The sequence below is a fragment of the Penicillium verrucosum genome, assembly GCF_028828655.1.
Source record: "Penicillium verrucosum strain IBT 35672 chromosome Unknown utg000001l_segment0_segment0, whole genome shotgun sequence".
Classification (NCBI taxonomy): Eukaryota; Fungi; Ascomycota; class Eurotiomycetes; order Eurotiales; family Aspergillaceae; genus Penicillium; species Penicillium verrucosum.
This window is the reverse complement of record NW_026643210.1, coordinates 7,241,622-7,259,035: the sequence shown is the minus strand read 5'-3', so window position 1 is coordinate 7,259,035 and position 17,414 is coordinate 7,241,622. Positions and strand designations below refer to the sequence as shown.

Genomic DNA, 17,414 nt, shown 5'->3' with positions numbered 1-17,414 from the left:
CTTGAGATATTATTAACCTTTTCTGATTTCGTCTGATTTCAATCGGCCGAAGCAGCGGTTTTAACACGGGGCGGAGATAATCGGTCTCAACTATTACACACTGATATCTTGTCCGGACTAACTATTTAAACTCCTCAGAGCCAACATCAATTCTCTACCTTGTCGTTCTGCTTTAGAACAAGTTAACCACCCACAATTTGAAACATGGCACCAATGAAGATCCTCATCAGCGGCGCAGGTATCACCGGCAATACTCTCGCTTTCTGGCTCTCCAAGCTAGGCCACAACGTCACAATCGTCGAGCGTTCTCCTTTCCTTCGGGCCTCGGGGCTCCAAATCGATCTACGCAACCACGGAATCGAAGTCATGAAGCGTATGGGTCTCGAACAGGCCTTTAAGGCCCATTCCATCCCAGAGCACGGCATGCAGTTTGTCAACAAAGCGGGTAACCGGCAAGCCTATTTCCCAGCCAACGATTCTACAAATGTCAGTCTGGGCTTTAGTACCAACTTCGAGATCATGAGAGGCGATCTGTGTCAAATCATCTATGATGTAACAAAAAGCCGGGCCAACTATATCTTCGGCACATCAATTGAGAGCTTCGAGGAAAACGACAAGGAAAAAGCGATCAACGTTCGATTTGCAAATGCCACCGAATGCCGTTTCGACCTCTTGATTGGCGCCGATGGCCTAGGGTCGCGTGCTCGAAATTTGATGCTCGGAAACGAAGCCCCCGATGCATTCCATCCCCTCAACGGTCGCTATGTCGGATATTTTACCTTACCTCAGCCAATCAAAGATGGGGAAGGGTATATCGCTACAGTGTACAGGGCACCCGGAGGACGAGGTATCATGACTCGAAGACACAATGCGCACGAGATCCAGGCATATATTGGCGTGCAGGCAGATTCAGAACAGCTCAAGAAACGTTTGCAGGGTAATGTTGTGGAGCAAAAGGAAGTGTTGAAAGAGATGCTTCAAGGGGCGGGGTGGAAAACGGATGAGATCTTGGAAGCTCTCAAAGATGCTGACAACTTCTACTGTGAGCGTATGGGCCTTGTAAAGTTGGCTTGTTGGTCTCGCGGTCGTGTCACGCTCGCTGGAGATGCTGCTTATTGTCCGTCAGCAATGACAGGAATGGGTACCACTTCTGGGATTGTTGGTGCCTATGTCTTGGCTGGGGAGATTGGGAGGCACTGTGATGGATCTTCTGAGAAGGAGTCTACGACAGACCCTGTTCTGGCTGCGCTCCAGGCGTATGAACAGAAGTTTCGCCCTTTTGTTAGCCAGGTGCAGGAGGGTGTTTCCGATGACGGAGGGCTTTGGGATAGGATTTCGGCCACGGTATTCGGTATTGCTCTCACGAACCATCTTATGAGAATTGCCGCGTTTTTGAGACTGGATCTTCTCAGTAGGTTCTCTTCGAATCCTGTCAAGGACTGGAAACTTCCGATATATGAAGAGTTGCTCCGGGATTAGGGGTCGTTAAATACAGCACTTTGACTATCTGTTCTCACTTTCATCTATGTGTGCTATGCTAGGTTATTCGAAACTCTGCAATCCAGGCTATAGTAGCAGACTTTTCATGGGATTATTGACCCTGCTTAAACGGTTTATCTACCTCGATGCACTCCCCAAACAGTGTTGCCTGCAGTTATATGGAGCTATACTCTGCCATATCTTTGATAGTCACATTCTGCCCGTGTTGCTCGGTGAACCAAAGTCATACTACCGGTGGTGAATAAGCGATGCTCGTTTCCAAGATTCTTGAGAAATCTGACACAGAAGCGCAGACGAGCAGTACTATGGTTCTAGGGTTCCTATCATTATGGTTTCCCTTGTTCATAGTGCTAGGCCAAGCAATCTGCGATAAATTTCGTGAAGCCTTTCCGTAAGAACTTTCTGCCTACATAGCGTGCTCGTGAACATTATCAGCTGATAACAATTAAGAATTTCTTAGGTTTCTCACGTGCAGGCTGTGTTAATACAAACGAGAAGTAGTATGGGAAGGTGCGACCTCTAGGTGCGATACATGTGACTCTGATTGGGAAGGTGCAAGGGAACTGTCCATTTTAGGAAGGTACGGGTTGTTGGGGGTATAAAAGGGCACCCACCCCCCTTCCATCTCTTCTCTTCTTCTTCTCCTCTTTCTCTCCCCACCCCTCTCGACCGCCTTCTCGCCGTAGTCCCCATGAGACAGTGCAGGCGGAGGGTCCCCAATCACATGATGCGTGCACACTTATGGAGAGACATTAGCATTACCCAGTTGCTGAAAGTCATGCCATATACTCGCTGCCCATCAAGATTAAACACCAGTTCTCGTGTGAGTCTTTTGATAAAGTCATGACTGAGCATTTGGGCTCCATAGTCACTGGCGGATCCCACGGAATACATGTGTCTACCTAGATAGTTACTCGATACATTCCAAGCTTTAGACGCGTAGCTTTAAGATTGGTGCCTGCACCAGTATAGCTGTTCCTGGATATAGAGTAGAGCCGCCATAGACAAACCCGCTATTCCTATCTGGGTTTAGCTTGGTTTCTGAAAGTTTGACCATCCGAGGTCGGGAACCTTGAAACCTCGGTACCCTGGAACTTAAAGCTGATCACGTAATCACGCGGGGGCCTCCACGGCTCCAGTGCTTCCGCCCTACAGAGCTTCGTTCATATCTGTACAAGCGATGTGCTCCTCCACCCCTTACGCATCCAATTACATGATTGTCTAAAGACTTTTTTTTTTACACAGAGATCAAGCGCTGACTTATTCACTGTGCCTATGGTTATGTCTCCTATCACCCATCTCGAGAAGAGGGCTCCAGGAACAGACAAGCTGGAGACGAAAAGAAACCTTAACAAACGTGTATCATATTTAAGGGCGGTAGAAACCCACATCACCTAAAGAAAAACTCTCTACCCTATGAACGACCTGGGAGGGAAGGACCATTCTTCACGAGCTGAAACAATTACGTACAACCTTCGGGAGTTGGGTCCATGAAATTTTCATTAGCAGCCTTGGAAGTTCAGGTGCTTATCCAGTATAAGCCTAGCGGATGCTAGTGTCTCATTATTCTTGCGGCTTGCCCCGACACGTCCTATCCTTTTCCTGCAGAATATAGTTTAACCGAATCTAGCGCCAGGAATCTTGCGAATCACCAGTCTCTCCCCGTATCTCAATCCCTGTGATTGATAAACATTGTGTTGACTGACTCCACTGTGCTCCACATCTAGACAGTCTTCATAAGGCCATAAGAATACGGAATCCTCCGTAGAGTGTCATGTCGTTGAGAGGGTTACTCCACTCTGCTTGTCCGACCATCGGTCGATATTAACTCTTTGATCTTATCTGATCCGCCTTTCTTCCTCGTTTTGGGTTTTTTCTCTTTTTTCATTAAATTTCCTTTTCTTAGGCTGCACTTACCCCTACACCAGTCTAGCATACGGCTCGCCAACTCATTGATCAACTGCCCACGAGATCTCGACATACAATGGCCAGCGAAGCTCTCCCTAAGGATCAGGACCCTGAGTTACAAGGAATCTTAGAAGGAAATGCCCGATTCCGCCGTTTGGGCTGGAAACGACTCACTGTCATTTCCATAGTTGAAGCGATCGCCCTGGGGAGCCTAGGTCTACCATCTGCATTCGCGGCTCTGGGAATGGTCGCAGGCGTAATCCTAACTATTGGACTCGGCTTCGTCGCAATCTACGCGGGCTACAATATCGGCGAAGTCAAGCTGCGGTATCCACAAGTTGGTCATTATGCAGATGTCGGACGACTTCTACTGGGAAATCTGGGATCAAAACTTTTCGTGGGCAGCTTTGTTGCTCTTCTTGTCTTCGTGATTGGGTCGCACTGCTTAACCGGTGCGATCGCGTTCCAGAATATCACTCAGAGCAGTTCGTGCTCGATTATCTTCAGCGTTGCATCTGCTGCAATTCTCATGTTGCTCGCTATTCCTCCGTCATTTGCCGAGATTGCGATATTGGGTTATATTGATTTCGCGTCGATTGTCATCGCCATTGGGGTTACGATAATTGCAACTGGTATTCAGAGCTCGAATGGTTCGGGTGACTTTTCTACGGATCTCTCGCCCTGGTCCGCTTGGCCGAAGCCTGGTCTCACTTTCTCAGCGGCTATCGTGGCCACCAATAATATCGTCTTTGCGTATTCCTTTGCTGGTTGTCTGCCGTCATTCATGGAAGATATGCATACCCCCGAGGACTATGTCAAAACGCTATGGTGGCTAGGAGGTATCCAAATTGTTATCTACACCCTGACAGGGTCAATCATTTATGCCTTTGTCGGGCAGGAGGTGCAATCGCCTGCTTTGCTGTCCGCGGGCCCCGTCATCTCAAGGGTTGTCTTCGGCATAGCGCTTCCTGTCATTTTCATTTCCGGGTCTATCAATACAACTGTCGTCTGTCGATATATCCATGGAAAGATATACCGGGACTCAGTCGTTCGCTTCGTCAACACCGCCAAGGGTTGGAGCACATGGCTTGGTCTTGTGTTTGTTGTTACCATTCTAGCTTGGATCATTGCTGAGGCCATCCCCATCTTTTCCGAATTGCTCTCTATCATTTCCTCGTTGTTCGTGTCTGGTCTGTCTTTCTATATCCCACCAATCATGTGGTATATGCTTTTGAGAGAAGGTGCATGGTATGAAAAGCACAATTTGAAGCCTGCGATTTTGAATGGTGTGGTATTCCTGGTGGGCATGATTATTTTTGGATGCGGTACCTATGCTAGCATTGCTGAACTGGTAAGCACTTCCTTATTCCTTTCACCTTCCGAGGAAGATTACTGACTCTATGCTTCGTAGGTTGATAAATTTCAGTCTGGGTCAGTAAGTAAGCCATTTACCTGCGCTTGAAATATCCCAACAACGTAGTGATGTCTGTCTTTTGTCTTCCCAATGACTACGGTCTCTCGAGGAACTCAGTTTTGTGGTTCTGCTTGTATAAAAATTCGACTTGTAAACAACTACAACTGTTGTTCATTTCAATATAACTCCTACAGTCTCTTTTTCTTTCATTCTCTTCCAATATCACGATCTACTACATTCGGAAGGAAAGTAACAACAGTATACGGCTTCAAATTCAATGGAAGCGGACTCGGAATCGAGAAACAAAAATGTGGCTTTTAAGATCTAGGTTACCATCTACGGGAACATATATTATAACTAGTGCGAGCCTTCGAATTAATTTAAAATCAAGTTACATTGGGATCTAGAGCTTTTGGGCTATTATATTTACAAGGGGGCAAGAAGTATCTTCAAGAGTTTTGTTTCTGTGTAGTATCATAGAATAGTAGTTTAGATAGATCAGAATACAATATTAGCATAGTATATAGCATTAAAGAAACACAAAACACAATGATAGAGAGGTCTGTCAGTGTTTACCTCGTTTACTTTCCTTACCTCTTTTTCTTCAAGCTCCTTTCATTCCTCCATCGGTTCTCCCTCCTCCAGCAGTTCTTGGGCCCATTCATTCTCGTTGAGGAATGTTTGCATGGCGGCGCTGTCATCGCCCGCAAGTCCCTCTGTGTTACGGAGTGCAGGGTCTAAAAGCGCCTGAAAAGCAGGATCATCGGCACCCCCTTCCTGGGGTTGTTGCCCAAGGCCATAATCGGCCCCATATCCCGTTTCAACGATTATAGGACGTAAAAGCTCGAAAAAAGAAGCTTCATCGCCTCCTTCCTGTTGTTGCTGCCCACCGGGAGCAGGGGCGAAAGCAGTCCCAGTACCAGTGCCAGGCTCAGGGACGAGGGCGGGGGGTAAAAGAGGACTAGCGGCGGGACTAAGACCAGGGAAAGGACCAGGGACAGGGCCAGGGACGAAAAGAGGACTAGGGGCGAAAGCAGGACCAGAACTAGGACCAGGGGCAGGGTCAGCTTCGGGGACAGCGACAATTTTGTGTGCTACTCCTAGCCTTCTTCTCTGGGCCGCTGGAGCATTCATCTCAGCATCGGTTTCTGCTCCTGTCTCCCCTGCCGTCGTTTCTGCTGCTGCCGCTTCCGCCTCTGCCCTCTTTCGCTTGGTTTTGGCGTGTTTGCTGGCCGCATATCGAGCTACCTGTTCAGAACGGCGGTTAGGAACGATCTTGTTACCACCAATTTGTTCAGTGGGACGAGCTATTGCTGGCTGATTGGCAGATAGGGCACCACCTATAGAAGAAGAAGAATGTTAGCATGATGTCTTTTACCAATCGCACTGAATTAGAAAGGAAGTCTTACCTCTTATATTCCCGCTCCGGATGATAACAGTCATGTTTGGTCTGGGCAATGGTGAGCGTCTGTTACCTCTAAAAGGATCAGGGGAAGGATTTCGAAGTTTAGGCCAATGCTCACGGATAGTCCGTAAAAGTGTAGATGCGAGATTGAAGGATGCCAGTCGTACCTCGCCAGTCTGTGGGTTAGAAATCAACGCAGGATCAAGTTGATCCAGAGAGAGATGGTGTAACCAGATTGTGTCCCCGTCTCGTAGATATCCTTCTTGGGTGAGGTTTTCTTTGAACACCTCGAATTTGATATTGGCGATATTGATCCAATCCCCATCTGGGCATATATCCTGTGGATTTTCTCTGTCAGTTAAAAAGTCACTCACCCTAATTGCAATCGGCATGTCAGGGTGATCTGCTCGGATGATCTGGATATCACCATTGGGCACTATGAAGGGCCGACCATAGTTGAATCTCTTGCGTTGTTCCGGTTGCTTTTCTACTGACCTTTCTGATGGCTGCTGGGCTGTACTTGGTCCTGCTGTCTCTCCTCCTGCTGTCTTTCCTCCTGCTGTCTTCCCTCCTACTGTCTTCCCTCCTACTGTCTTCCCTCCTGATGATCCTTCTCCTGCTGCTCCTTCTGCTTCTTGTGCTTCATTTAGTTGTTTCTCAAACTCCTTTTGCAACTCATCTTGGATGCAATTGAGGTATTTATAAAGCGCCCCGGTGAGAAGCTCAACGTCCGTGACGTGAGCTCTAACAGCGGCTGGTAACCTCGGTATTCGCTTGCGCCACTCAAATTGGATTTTAGTGCGTGAATAACTCGATCGGAAAAGGTTTTTGAGAGCCCTGCCATCGTGAAGAGATTCAACCGCTACAATATCAAAGACCTCTTGTGCTAAATCGTGAACAACCTGATGGTCGTAGGGGTTATCTTCTATGTTAAAACGCTTGTATACATATCTCTGGTCGTAGGTGTGTGGCCAATTTTTGATTGGCGGCGGCTGGAGTGACATGCTTGCTTTGAATGTTTGGATGTTTGGATGGTTAGAAATTCGACGATGAGAGGAATATGTCCACCATTTAATACTCGAAAGGCTCTTTGGGATTTTCTTTAAAGAACTGTTATGCATTGTGGTCTTGAAACTCGATGTTTCAATATGCATTGTTAATACTTGAAAGGGACACATAAAGTAACAAAGAAAGTAAGAACGGGATGTGATAGTAGACACCAAATTCGAGTCAAAGAGTAGAGTCAAAATAGACATGAAAGCGAGGTTTCAAGTTTCAGCATTATTATTAGGTCAATGGGACTGGACCCTTTAGGCTAAACAATATCGCATTGTTGGATATTTGGATATCTGCCTGGCGAGGTGTTGTGGCGGGCCTCGTTTGCCATGAATCCCATTGTGGCCATTGCCAACCCGCCACATTAATCATATCCAAACACTTGATATTACAGAATACATAATTACGATTACGTGGGAATGGTCTGGAATTAATAAAAAAAAATCAAATGGCGTGGTGGATATTTGCGTAAAAACTCCTTGAGAAATATGAACAGACATGATGACCAAGGCGACCAATCGCCGACAGAACCCATTGAAGAAATTCTCAAATTCCCTTCGTGCTCTCTATTTTCGTGATTTCATTGTTTTTATTTTCGTTATTTTTCAACTTGTCAAACAAGCACAGTCTTACGCAGAGACGTAAGCTTGGCCAGCCTGGTTGAGAGTGCCGCCGGAGAGCAAGTAGTTATCAGCACACATGAAGTAAGAGTAGCGAGCAACACCAGTCTGGGAATCCAACCAAGGGATAACCTCGTTAAGGAAAGCAGCAGTAGCGGAGGGGTCCGCAGCGCCGCTGATATCAGAGTTGAGAGCAAACTCAGTGATCCAAACCTCGGTCAGGCCATGCTTGGAAGCAGTGTCGACAGCATTGGTGATGAAGGTCTTGAAATTGTCGGCAGTATCACCGTACCAGTGAACAGCCAGACCGGAAATACTGCAACTGCTGCAGCTACCGATGAAAGACTCGAACCAGTCAAGGCCGGAGCCGGGCGAGGTAGAGGAGGTTACGGCGGGCGAAATCAGCTTTGCCTTGCCGGCCCACGGGGTGATGTAGGTCTGGTAGTAGCTGGCAGCATCCGTAGGGCTCATATTAGCCTGCGAAGCCATGTCGGGCTCGTTGAATCCGAGAATGTAGCTGCTGCCGCTAGACAAAGCGGTCTCGATGGCAGTCACCCAGCCACCGAACATCTTAGGGCCCCAGAGCATAGGGACGAACTCGATGTTTGAGGGGAGCGCGCCAGAGAGGGAGCCGGCCCAGTTGTAGGCCCATGAGATGGTGCCACCACTGGTCAGAGCAGACACACTACTGACGTCGTTGTAGGCGGCGCCGCGCTTGCCGGAAGTGCTGCGCTTGGCCTCCATGGGGGCGGCCATAGTCGAAGTGGCGACGAGGCCGGCAGTGAAAAGCTTGGTGAAAGAGACCATTTTGAATGAGTTCGAAAGATAAGTCACAAGAGTGGACTTGTAAAAAAGAAAAAGGAGGGAAAAAGAGAGAAACCTGTTCTCGACTTTGTGAAAAGGAATGTAGTCTTGAAGGAAAGTGAGGCTCAGACCGTGCACGGCACAGGACTAGAAGACCAGAAAATAAATGAAGGAAATTTAGCGTGGATAGGGAGAGAGAAGAAGAAAAGAAAGATTGAGGGAGGCGGAGGTTTTAAATCTCCCAGACATCAGTGTGTCATACCTACCAGCCTAACTCGCTGGCTGGAAGATATTCCATTTCTTCACAGTGGAGTGGACCCAGGAAGTGGCCATTGGATGTTGGAGGCCTAGGAGGCGGGTTCGACCTCATACCCATCCATGCCTCTGGCCAGATCAAAGGTTGAATGAAAAATATCATTGGGCGCGGGGGAGGAGAATGGATTTGAATGGACTTAATGGGCCATTGACAGAAATTCGAACCATGGTGATTGGCTTGAACCGAGCGTCTTTTCTGACATTTCTTACATTTACAATGCGAATTCAATCTCCAAGGCGCTAATTGACACTAATTCTTTCGATTCTTCGGTATCAAACAAGTTCCCATCTGGTCTAACTCCACTCCCAGGAGCCTTAGACCACTCCACAATGGCCTGGACTATAATGGGGTAACAATAGTGGTGTTTGTTACATCGAGTTTTGACATTTTGACTTGCAGAGGAAAATACAACTGAAACTCTGTTCCTGGTGCCTGTAACTTTGCCTGAACAATAATTGGCTTACCCCTGGCAGAATACAAAGGCATGCAATGAGAAACCACCTTGGGAGGTTTAAAGACCAATGACAGAAATTCGACATAAATTGGGGGTGCAGTGGGGGTGAGAACGTACCACGGATAGTATTGCATCATCCAGTGGTTCATCATGCATTCGACCGCGCGATTCCCTGGATCCCAGTCAGGGGAGCTTCTCTGATAGGCGATCCCTAGATACATCATCATCCGGGTTTTTGGGTAACCTATCATATCACTGTGTTATTGAACACAACCGTAGGAACACGATAAAAACACCAAACATTGCACTACATTAATTTAACTAAGGTTGGTTCCAAGGTCTGATTGTGAGATTTTAAGACTTGTAAGAGATTCAATAGCTCAGAATCTCAGATTCACAAAGAAAAAGAAGAAAAAGATTTCATACAAATCACAACACAATCATGCCCGGCGTCAACTGAAATTGACTAATATGACACACCGACTATGAAAACGCCACCACATCAAATCAGTATGGATCGAATCGGCCACTCATAGTGACACCAACCCCGATCGACGCCATGTTTCACACGCAACACAAGATCTAGACCGTCTCTCCCTTTCACCGATATCCCGGTATGTTCCTTACTTCTGGGTCAACTGGGGGCGTTGTTGTTCTAGGGCTAGAAGAAAGAGGGGGCGCGGTCTGAAACCAACCCCTCTTCAGCCCCCTGCCGATCTGTTGCCGAAAAACGGCCATGACAAGCCTTGCCGGACTACACGCCGGTGTTTCTTCCGGTACATCGTATTGAGATTGGCGCCCCATTCGAATGTTCTTCACTGGTTGTTCTTTGTTCTACGTATCCTAAATTTCTATTTCGTCAGTTTTGGTTCCGGTTGCTTTGTGCCACCTCTGACGGAGTAGTGATCCCCTTGGAATAATGACTGGGAATCAATGCTCTTACTCCCGATTCTCCTATAGGCTGTCAAAACATCGTCGGTACACAAGTACTCCGTATACCCTACAGAATGCAGATAGCACAAGGTTTACATGCCAAGCGGGTTCTGAATTTTCTCAATCATCTCATCCGGAGTACCCTTCGGGACTACCTAGGTAATTCTCCGGGTTTCATCCATTCTTTGTAACTCCTCCTGGACTAATAGTTGCCACTAGCGAGAATCACAAGGTGGCTAGGAGATCAAACCTCAGTCAGCTCCCGCTTTCTAAAGCAAGGTCCCGGACATAGTTCCGAGGCATATGCATGTCGGTATCTCTACTCCCATGACCAAGACCAGGGTTCCTCTGATCTGAAACATACTAATTCCACCGATCTCTTTATGATCCTGACGTGAACCAAGGCTCTAAATTGGTTCCCATTCAAGACTATAGACTATATAACATACTTTTTCGGACTATTAATTCCCGGACTATTATTATAACAATAATCTTCTCCAAGAAAAAAAAGAAAAAAAGAACACATCGCATTGTTAGGGATGTTCTGGTCGCATTGGCAAGTAATGTGGCTTTTCTCCATAGACTCGCTTCTAGCCCCGGTCCCACTTTCCCGGCGCTCTGCCCACGTCATCCTACTGCGCAGCTCTGCTGGCTTTGTATGCTGTACATCGTACTCCGTATGTTGTATTGTACACATATCATAATCCCGAAAATGAATAGGAAAGATACGGGAGGTTAGTCACTCGTGGCTTACCAATCTCGTTCTGTGGGGATCTTACGCTCTTGATCAAACTATCGTCCTAGGATTTTATTCCTATTGGTTTCGGCTAGTCTCCGGCCTCAACGATCAAGCAGCCTAACTATCGAGGACCATTTTTAGATTGTGACGCGTGGTCTTGCCCGCCCGACACCCATGGGGCTGGACGTATACCGAAGACACCGGACGAGTCTTATGACATGTCTAGGTAGCTATAGCTGCCTATACGAAGATGTCTTCAAAGGATCTCATTCATTGGTTCAAGAAAGTGCGAGATCATGCATACCTGTGGTTGATATAACAAGTCGACCTCGTGTTCCTATGGGATATTCACCATTGCTGTGCCTTCAGTTTCTCAAATACGAGGGCGAGCGTGATGCAAGTCTCCTTGGTCTCATCAATCATTAATGAGGCCGGAAAATATCGTTGTCGGTGTCCATATTAGTACCACTGTTAACACATTATTTCTGTTGATTCCAGACAAGTATGCACACTCGTGGACATCTTTTATAATAGCAGTTTCATTATACACCAATCTCCTTCCTGTGGGCATCAGGCTATTTGGTATGGCCGTTCCGATATCTACAGCGGCAGCAGCCTCCACGTCTGCCTGGGCGCATTCTATTCTCTCCGCATGTGTCATCGACAGGATACACCTGGGCACGAGTGCTTCTCATTCCTTTACAGGTAGCCCAAAAAACAAAAACATACAACAGTGAGGATTCGCTGGTGGTCACCCACCCAACTACTAACTCACCGGCGTGTGGCTTGAGTACGGCTGAGCGGACGGGAAGCCCTATTTTCCACACCCTATGGTCGTATGTGCTTATTTAAACTATGAAGGGGCATATATAGCATAAGTTATACAACGGGGGTAGAAGCGGCCGGACCGCGATAGAGGGAGCTATAAGTTTCAAGGGAATATCTGTCGGAAATAGACTCAATATAATATTGATAAACAAAAACCAAATCTTGGACTAGACCTCTCAATAGCCCACAAAGCCAAGTATAAATCCCAAACATAAAAGCTTCTAGGATTATACCAGGATCCTTAACCCAATGTCATCACCGGAAGGCGAAGTGGTCATGGCTAACCCTGGAGTGAAATAGGATAACATTTTATTCACAAATATCACATCTCTTCCAAGCCAAATTTTATGTAGTTCATCATGAGAGAAATATATTCGAACGTTACTACAATGCCTACTTTTCAAAGTTCCTAGATGCTACAGTCTCGTTGGGGGGCCGGGCCTATTGCGCAAGTATATCCTCAACCTGACCAACCATCAAATGCCTACAAATCAATCCAAGTATTTGACAAGTTAAATCATCATAGTCGCACAAGATATATAGTCTACCTTTTCTAAATAAAATACCACATCGAGCAACTGTTGTCTATACCTCCATCCAATCACAAGTACTGCCCGTAATCATATCTAATAAAGCAGGCGGTGAACCATGATGATGTAAATTATCCCATCTCTCCGCATCCATCATCAGAACAGCTCCGCCAACCTTCAATTACTATCTTCCGCAAACCCAATCCAAACACCTTCATACAGCAATGCTATCCCGCACAGCCCCCCCGAGCTCTGCTCACCTCCTTGCGCCCATCTATGCGCACAACAACCACAACATCAACTCTGCTTCCCCGGGCTTGCGCCATCCGCCCCAGCTCCGCCTCGCAGTTCACTCGCTCATTCCAGTCCTCCCCGGTAATCCGCAAAGGCATTCACCCAGAATCAGCAAACCCCCCAGCTCCAAGCCCGCAGCCGGGTTCTGTTGCCGGGGCTGCTTCTCATATCACTGAGCCCTCGCCGTTGACGCCGGAGGAGTACTACGAGTACGCGGAGCATTATTTCAACGTCCTGCAAAGCGAGCTGGAGAAGGCACAAGAGGAGGGATCGGATGTTGAGGCTGAGTACAGTGTATGTTTCTCTCTTTTTTTTTCTATATATTATATTTTGCCCGGTCTTCTTCATCTTCCTTCTTCCTATTTTTCTCGGCCTACACGAAGTCCTTCCATTGGCATTGTGTATAGATTATAAAAAGTCACTAACCCACTTTGTTCTTCTAGGCTGGTGTTCTGAATATCTCCGTTCCCGCACTTGGAACCTATGTACTCAACAAGCAACCACCCAACAAGCAGATATGGCTCAGCTCGCCCATCTCCGGGCCCAAGCGGTACGACTGGATTGTCGAGGGCGATTACATGCATGAGAAGCAGGACTCCCGGCCTTTCGCTAATGGGCAGTGGATCTACCTGCGTGATGGATCTAACCTGACCGAGCTGTTGAATTCCGAGTTGACCTTGCGTTTGCCTAAGGATATCTATAGTGAGGTCGTTGAGTGAGTGAACCGTCTTGCTGGGCTATCGATTACCTAGAAGAAGAGGATTCTTGTCCATCCAGCTTTTGTTTGGGATGTTGTTGCATATTGTAGTTTAGTGTTTATTTTACGATGCGGTTGCATTGAAATATTTCTCGTGCTGCTTCTTTCTCATAGATTTGGAGGGAGATGAACGAATAAAGTGGGAACAAGGTTGCGGGTATCATTTGAGGCAATGTACTAGGTGGGTATAGAACCATTGTATGTAGCGGGAACGCAATGCGAAGGCGGAGGAAAGGTCATTTCATCGCCAATTGAACAGGTGTATCAAAGTGTTGTTCTTCCTTTTTGAATGAACACGACATGTACAAAGCACAAATAGAATCTTAAGCCAATGAATGAAGTGGTGTCTTCCCTGGCCAAGTGATATTGTCCAAGGGAAAACTCACACTAGATAAATTCGAGAGTCAACGTTGAATATGTTGAGCGAAGGTACGGCGGGTTCCCGGTGCGAATCACCGAGGCCAATAGTCCCCAGAGGCACGGAGTCACTTGGCAAGATGCACGTAGACAACACTCGCAGCAGAACATGAAACATGCTGGCGCGATCTAGTGTTTGAAGTGAGGTCTGGTGGATCAAAGTCGCCAGAGTCGGCGAGGCGTATTATGCAGACCATGACGAGCAGTCGTATCTGGCAGTGGGATGGCAAAATATCCAATCCTTCGAACCACTTCCGCCAAAATAATAACCACGGCTGCGAGCCGACTTCCAAAACTCAGCAGCATAGTCCTTGTCTTCGGGTGGATATTGCCTCGAATCGTTTCAAGGGTATTTTGCATAATCTTCTTTGTCGCACAATCACGCCTGAACAGCCACCCCGCTCGTACTCTGCGCATCAATCAATCAGCTTTGGGAAGATCGGCCTGTAGATACCCCGCAGGGTGTATAGTTAGCCCACTAAACACATAAAGGGTCATACATCTGGTTGCATTATAGGGAAACATACCAAGTCGAAGATAACCCGGATCATTAGACTGCAACTGGGACACACGGCGATCTCTTCGCCGTCGCGCAAATCGTCGATCGCGATCTCGAAGCGGTCGCCACATGGACAAGGGTATGTGTAGATCTGGATATTCGGGTCGAAGGTCATATCCTCGATCTCGATCTCATCATAGATGTTCAGTCCGTCGTCGGCCATTTTGAATTAATTCTCAGGGCGTTCAAAGAGAAATGTGGCGAATGAGTAGATCTTGTCGCGTTGACTCTTTCGGGCAGAAAAAGTTTGGCGCGGTCATGTGATTCGCGGGGTTAAGCCAGGGACATCCCCGGATTTAAGAACTTGGCGGGTTGATGAACTTATGAACTTTCATCTACGCCTGTATATACTTAGACTTATATACTCAGTACATTCTGCTTCTGATTCAGAACCAGGAATCCATAGTCCCATACGACACCCATCATCCCTGGCTGATCATCCCTAAATACGCCTTGTGGACTGATATCATATGCCCTGTCCTATCAACAGCAATGACACCGATGACAGCGAGAACGCGGTCCTCAAAGACCACACCTGTCACGCACAGCTGAAGTAAGGACCAGCTTATCTATAGCCACTTCAGTGCAACCGCAAAGTCCTCCCCAGGCGTCAGGAAGTTGCGAGGAAGAGTGTTGGAAGGAACTGAAGCGAGTATTTCGATATCTTGCTGGCACGAAACATCTGCCGATTTCATTTATATCTGGAGAGACTGAGCATGAAGCTTTATCTCGCTAATGCGGTGCCGACTGGGCTGGCCCACACAGTGAAATGGGCCTATCCACATCTGGCTTCGTGTCCAACATGGCCGGTAGAGCTATTTCATGGACTTCTAAGAAGCAACCCTGTGTTCGCATTGTCAACAAGTGACTCTGAATACACCATTGAGGCATTGGATACCCAGGAAGCCCTATGGCTTACTCGGCTATTGACAGAGCCCTGGAGATTGGGATCCCCGGATTTTTTTCGGAGGCCTATTTGCATTTACGCAGACAACAATGGTGCAATTGCTTTGGCTTCACATCCTGAATTCCACGTGAATACGAACACATTGCCATCACCTGGGCAGATTTCATCGCTTACGTAAAGAAGTGCCTGCTGGCACTGTCAACTTTGTCAAGATCCCCGACTGCCGAGATGGCAGCAGATGGACTGATGAAGCCCCTTGCAAAGATCATGTTCAAAAGATTTGTTGCACAGATAGGCCTTGGACCCTCTTGCATGGTCACCAAGGAGGTGTCTAGGGCTACCGGGGTCTGCTGATCTACATGTCTAACACTGCATATGTTGAAACCAGGTCTTAATATCTTAATTATACTATGTACTACCTGAGGTATCTAGTTGTAGCTCATTTCTCTAATCGTGAAATTTCCATCTTTACTTCTTCAATCTCTCTCGCCAAAACCCCATACCGACGAGCAATATCCGCGAAAGACCCTTCATCCGCGTCAATATCAGTAGCCGGATCAGACATCTCCACATCACCATAACCTCTCAACTCTTGAATCGTCATCTTCCGACGGTGCTGCAAGCGCTCCTTCGTCTGCCTGAGATGCTGTCTATACCGAGCAAGAGCAGCAAGTGTTTCAGGCGTATACAACGTAGCCGCAATCTCCAGTTTCGTAACCCTGTCCAAATCGTTAAAAGAAATTCCACCAAAAAAAATAACGACTTGAAACCCAGAAAGACAAAACAAACGTACTCTAATTTACCCTCCACGCCTTGCGCAACAACAGCCAAATGCTCCGCCTTAGCTTTCGTCGCGCGCGCCAGAGCCCCATGCTTCGCCCGCTCCAGAGTCACAACAGTGCGCTCCAGGACTCGCGCCCGTACAGCAACGACCTCTGCCGCCGTACCAGCCATCTTCCGCCGAGCAACTGGCAGCTCAGACAGTTGCGTGTGGCGCAACACGCGCATCCGCGCCTGCAGCTGTGACGAGAGTGGCGGAACTGGCGCCATCGAGGTCCGGACTCGGCGGTCGCGCGCTCGGGCGCGTGCATTGTGGTTCGAGTGCTGTGGGGCGGGGACGTCTGCGTCGGGCCCGGTGGCTGGGTCTGTATTTGCGGTTGATAGAGCGCGTAGGTCTTGAATGGCGGATGAGAGGGCTTTGGATAAGGGCAGTATGAAGGCTGGGATATTGGTGTAGAAGGTTTCGATGTCTGGTGCAAGGAGGGTGAGTGTTTCATCTGGTTTCTTGGGCTCAGTTTCTGGCTTTGGGGTGGTGGTTTCGATTGCGCTGGATGGGGTCTCTAGGTAGAGGGTCATTATAGCGAGGTTATCATGGCACTGGATGTAGTAGGTTCGTTAGGGATGTTGTTTTCCTCTTGATGGGTGGTACCCTATGGCGGGGGTAGTCCTGACCTCTGCGGGTAGGTTGCTGTCTGGGGCAAAGGCCAATTGCCGGAGCATTTGCTCTTTGATTCGCTTTTTTGCATTTTGTGTCTGGCATTGCTTCAGCTCCTAGTGATAGAGTGTTATCAGAGCTCTGTTTGTGCTTGGGTCTGTTGCGTACGTGCTGCGCAACAGCGTCTCGCCAACTTACTTCCACCACAGCTGTGCGGGCTGGGCTTGCGCTATGAGCACGCGTTGAGGCATCCGGATTAAGGAGGGAGGTTGTCAGATTCTCATATAGTCGTTTGAATTGAGGATTGTGCTCAAGAATTGAGGGGTCACAGGGAGGAATCATGTTGATGTTGTAAAGAAACTAGGGAAGTTCACCGCCGAACCCGAACGCTGAAGTAGACCCGACGCGTCACGACCAATGACGGATTAAGAGAGGTCGTTCGCAATACAATAGTTCGTACTCCGTACATTCAAACTACATACTTAATAAAAACATTGAAATCAGATACCTTCCTTACTATTACAAGTACATATTCATT

At 47.6% G+C, this 17,414-nt stretch overlaps 7 protein-coding genes across 7 annotated transcripts; 3 read left to right on the top strand and 4 right to left on the bottom strand.

The window, feature by feature from the left end:
• Nucleotides 1-204: 204 nt before the first annotated feature.
• Nucleotides 205-1,479, top strand: N7516_002690 (putative FAD-binding monooxygenase; the record flags this gene model as incomplete). Its single annotated transcript, XM_057215410.1, has 1 exon — nucleotides 205-1,479. One exon carries the CDS (start codon nucleotides 205-207, stop codon nucleotides 1,477-1,479), a length of 1,275 nt encoding a protein of 424 aa, XP_057077293.1.
• A 2,005-nt stretch (nucleotides 1,480-3,484) lies between these two features.
• On the top strand, nucleotides 3,485-4,804 carry N7516_002689 (uncharacterized protein; the record flags this gene model as incomplete). Its single annotated transcript, XM_057215409.1, has 1 exon — nucleotides 3,485-4,804. The coding sequence occupies one exon, from the start codon at nucleotides 3,485-3,487 to the stop codon at nucleotides 4,802-4,804; it is 1,320 nt and encodes a 439-aa protein (XP_057077292.1).
• Nucleotides 4,805-5,437: 633 nt separating this feature from the next.
• Nucleotides 5,438-7,231, bottom strand: N7516_002688 (uncharacterized protein; the record flags this gene model as incomplete). Its single annotated transcript, XM_057215408.1, has 3 exons — nucleotides 5,438-6,162; nucleotides 6,232-6,565; nucleotides 6,602-7,231. The coding sequence occupies 3 exons, from the start codon at nucleotides 7,229-7,231 to the stop codon at nucleotides 5,438-5,440; spliced, it is 1,689 nt and encodes a 562-aa protein (XP_057077291.1).
• Nucleotides 7,232-7,912: 681 nt separating this feature from the next.
• On the bottom strand, nucleotides 7,913-8,710 carry N7516_002687 (glycoside hydrolase family 128 protein; the record flags this gene model as incomplete). The annotated part of the gene is made up of 1 exon (XM_057215407.1): nucleotides 7,913-8,710. One exon carries the CDS (start codon nucleotides 8,708-8,710, stop codon nucleotides 7,913-7,915), a length of 798 nt encoding a protein of 265 aa, XP_057077290.1.
• Nucleotides 8,711-12,729: 4,019 nt separating this feature from the next.
• N7516_002686 (frataxin family protein) lies at nucleotides 12,730-13,520 on the top strand (the record flags this gene model as incomplete). Its single annotated transcript, XM_057215406.1, has 2 exons — nucleotides 12,730-13,095; nucleotides 13,245-13,520. Coding segments are annotated over 2 exons (642 nt in total), but the record flags the coding sequence as incomplete, so codon positions are not given.
• Nucleotides 13,521-14,395: 875 nt separating this feature from the next.
• On the bottom strand, nucleotides 14,396-14,697 carry dph3 (CSL family zinc fnger-containing protein; the record flags this gene model as incomplete). Its single annotated transcript, XM_057215405.1, has 2 exons — nucleotides 14,396-14,419; nucleotides 14,503-14,697. The coding sequence occupies 2 exons, from the start codon at nucleotides 14,695-14,697 to the stop codon at nucleotides 14,396-14,398; spliced, it is 219 nt and encodes a 72-aa protein (XP_057077288.1).
• Nucleotides 14,698-15,880: 1,183 nt separating this feature from the next.
• Nucleotides 15,881-17,218, bottom strand: N7516_002684 (uncharacterized protein; the record flags this gene model as incomplete). Its single annotated transcript, XM_057215404.1, has 4 exons — nucleotides 15,881-16,160; nucleotides 16,235-16,818; nucleotides 16,894-16,992; nucleotides 17,045-17,218. The coding sequence occupies 4 exons, from the start codon at nucleotides 17,216-17,218 to the stop codon at nucleotides 15,881-15,883; spliced, it is 1,137 nt and encodes a 378-aa protein (XP_057077287.1).
• Between the last annotated feature and the right edge of the window lie 196 nt (nucleotides 17,219-17,414).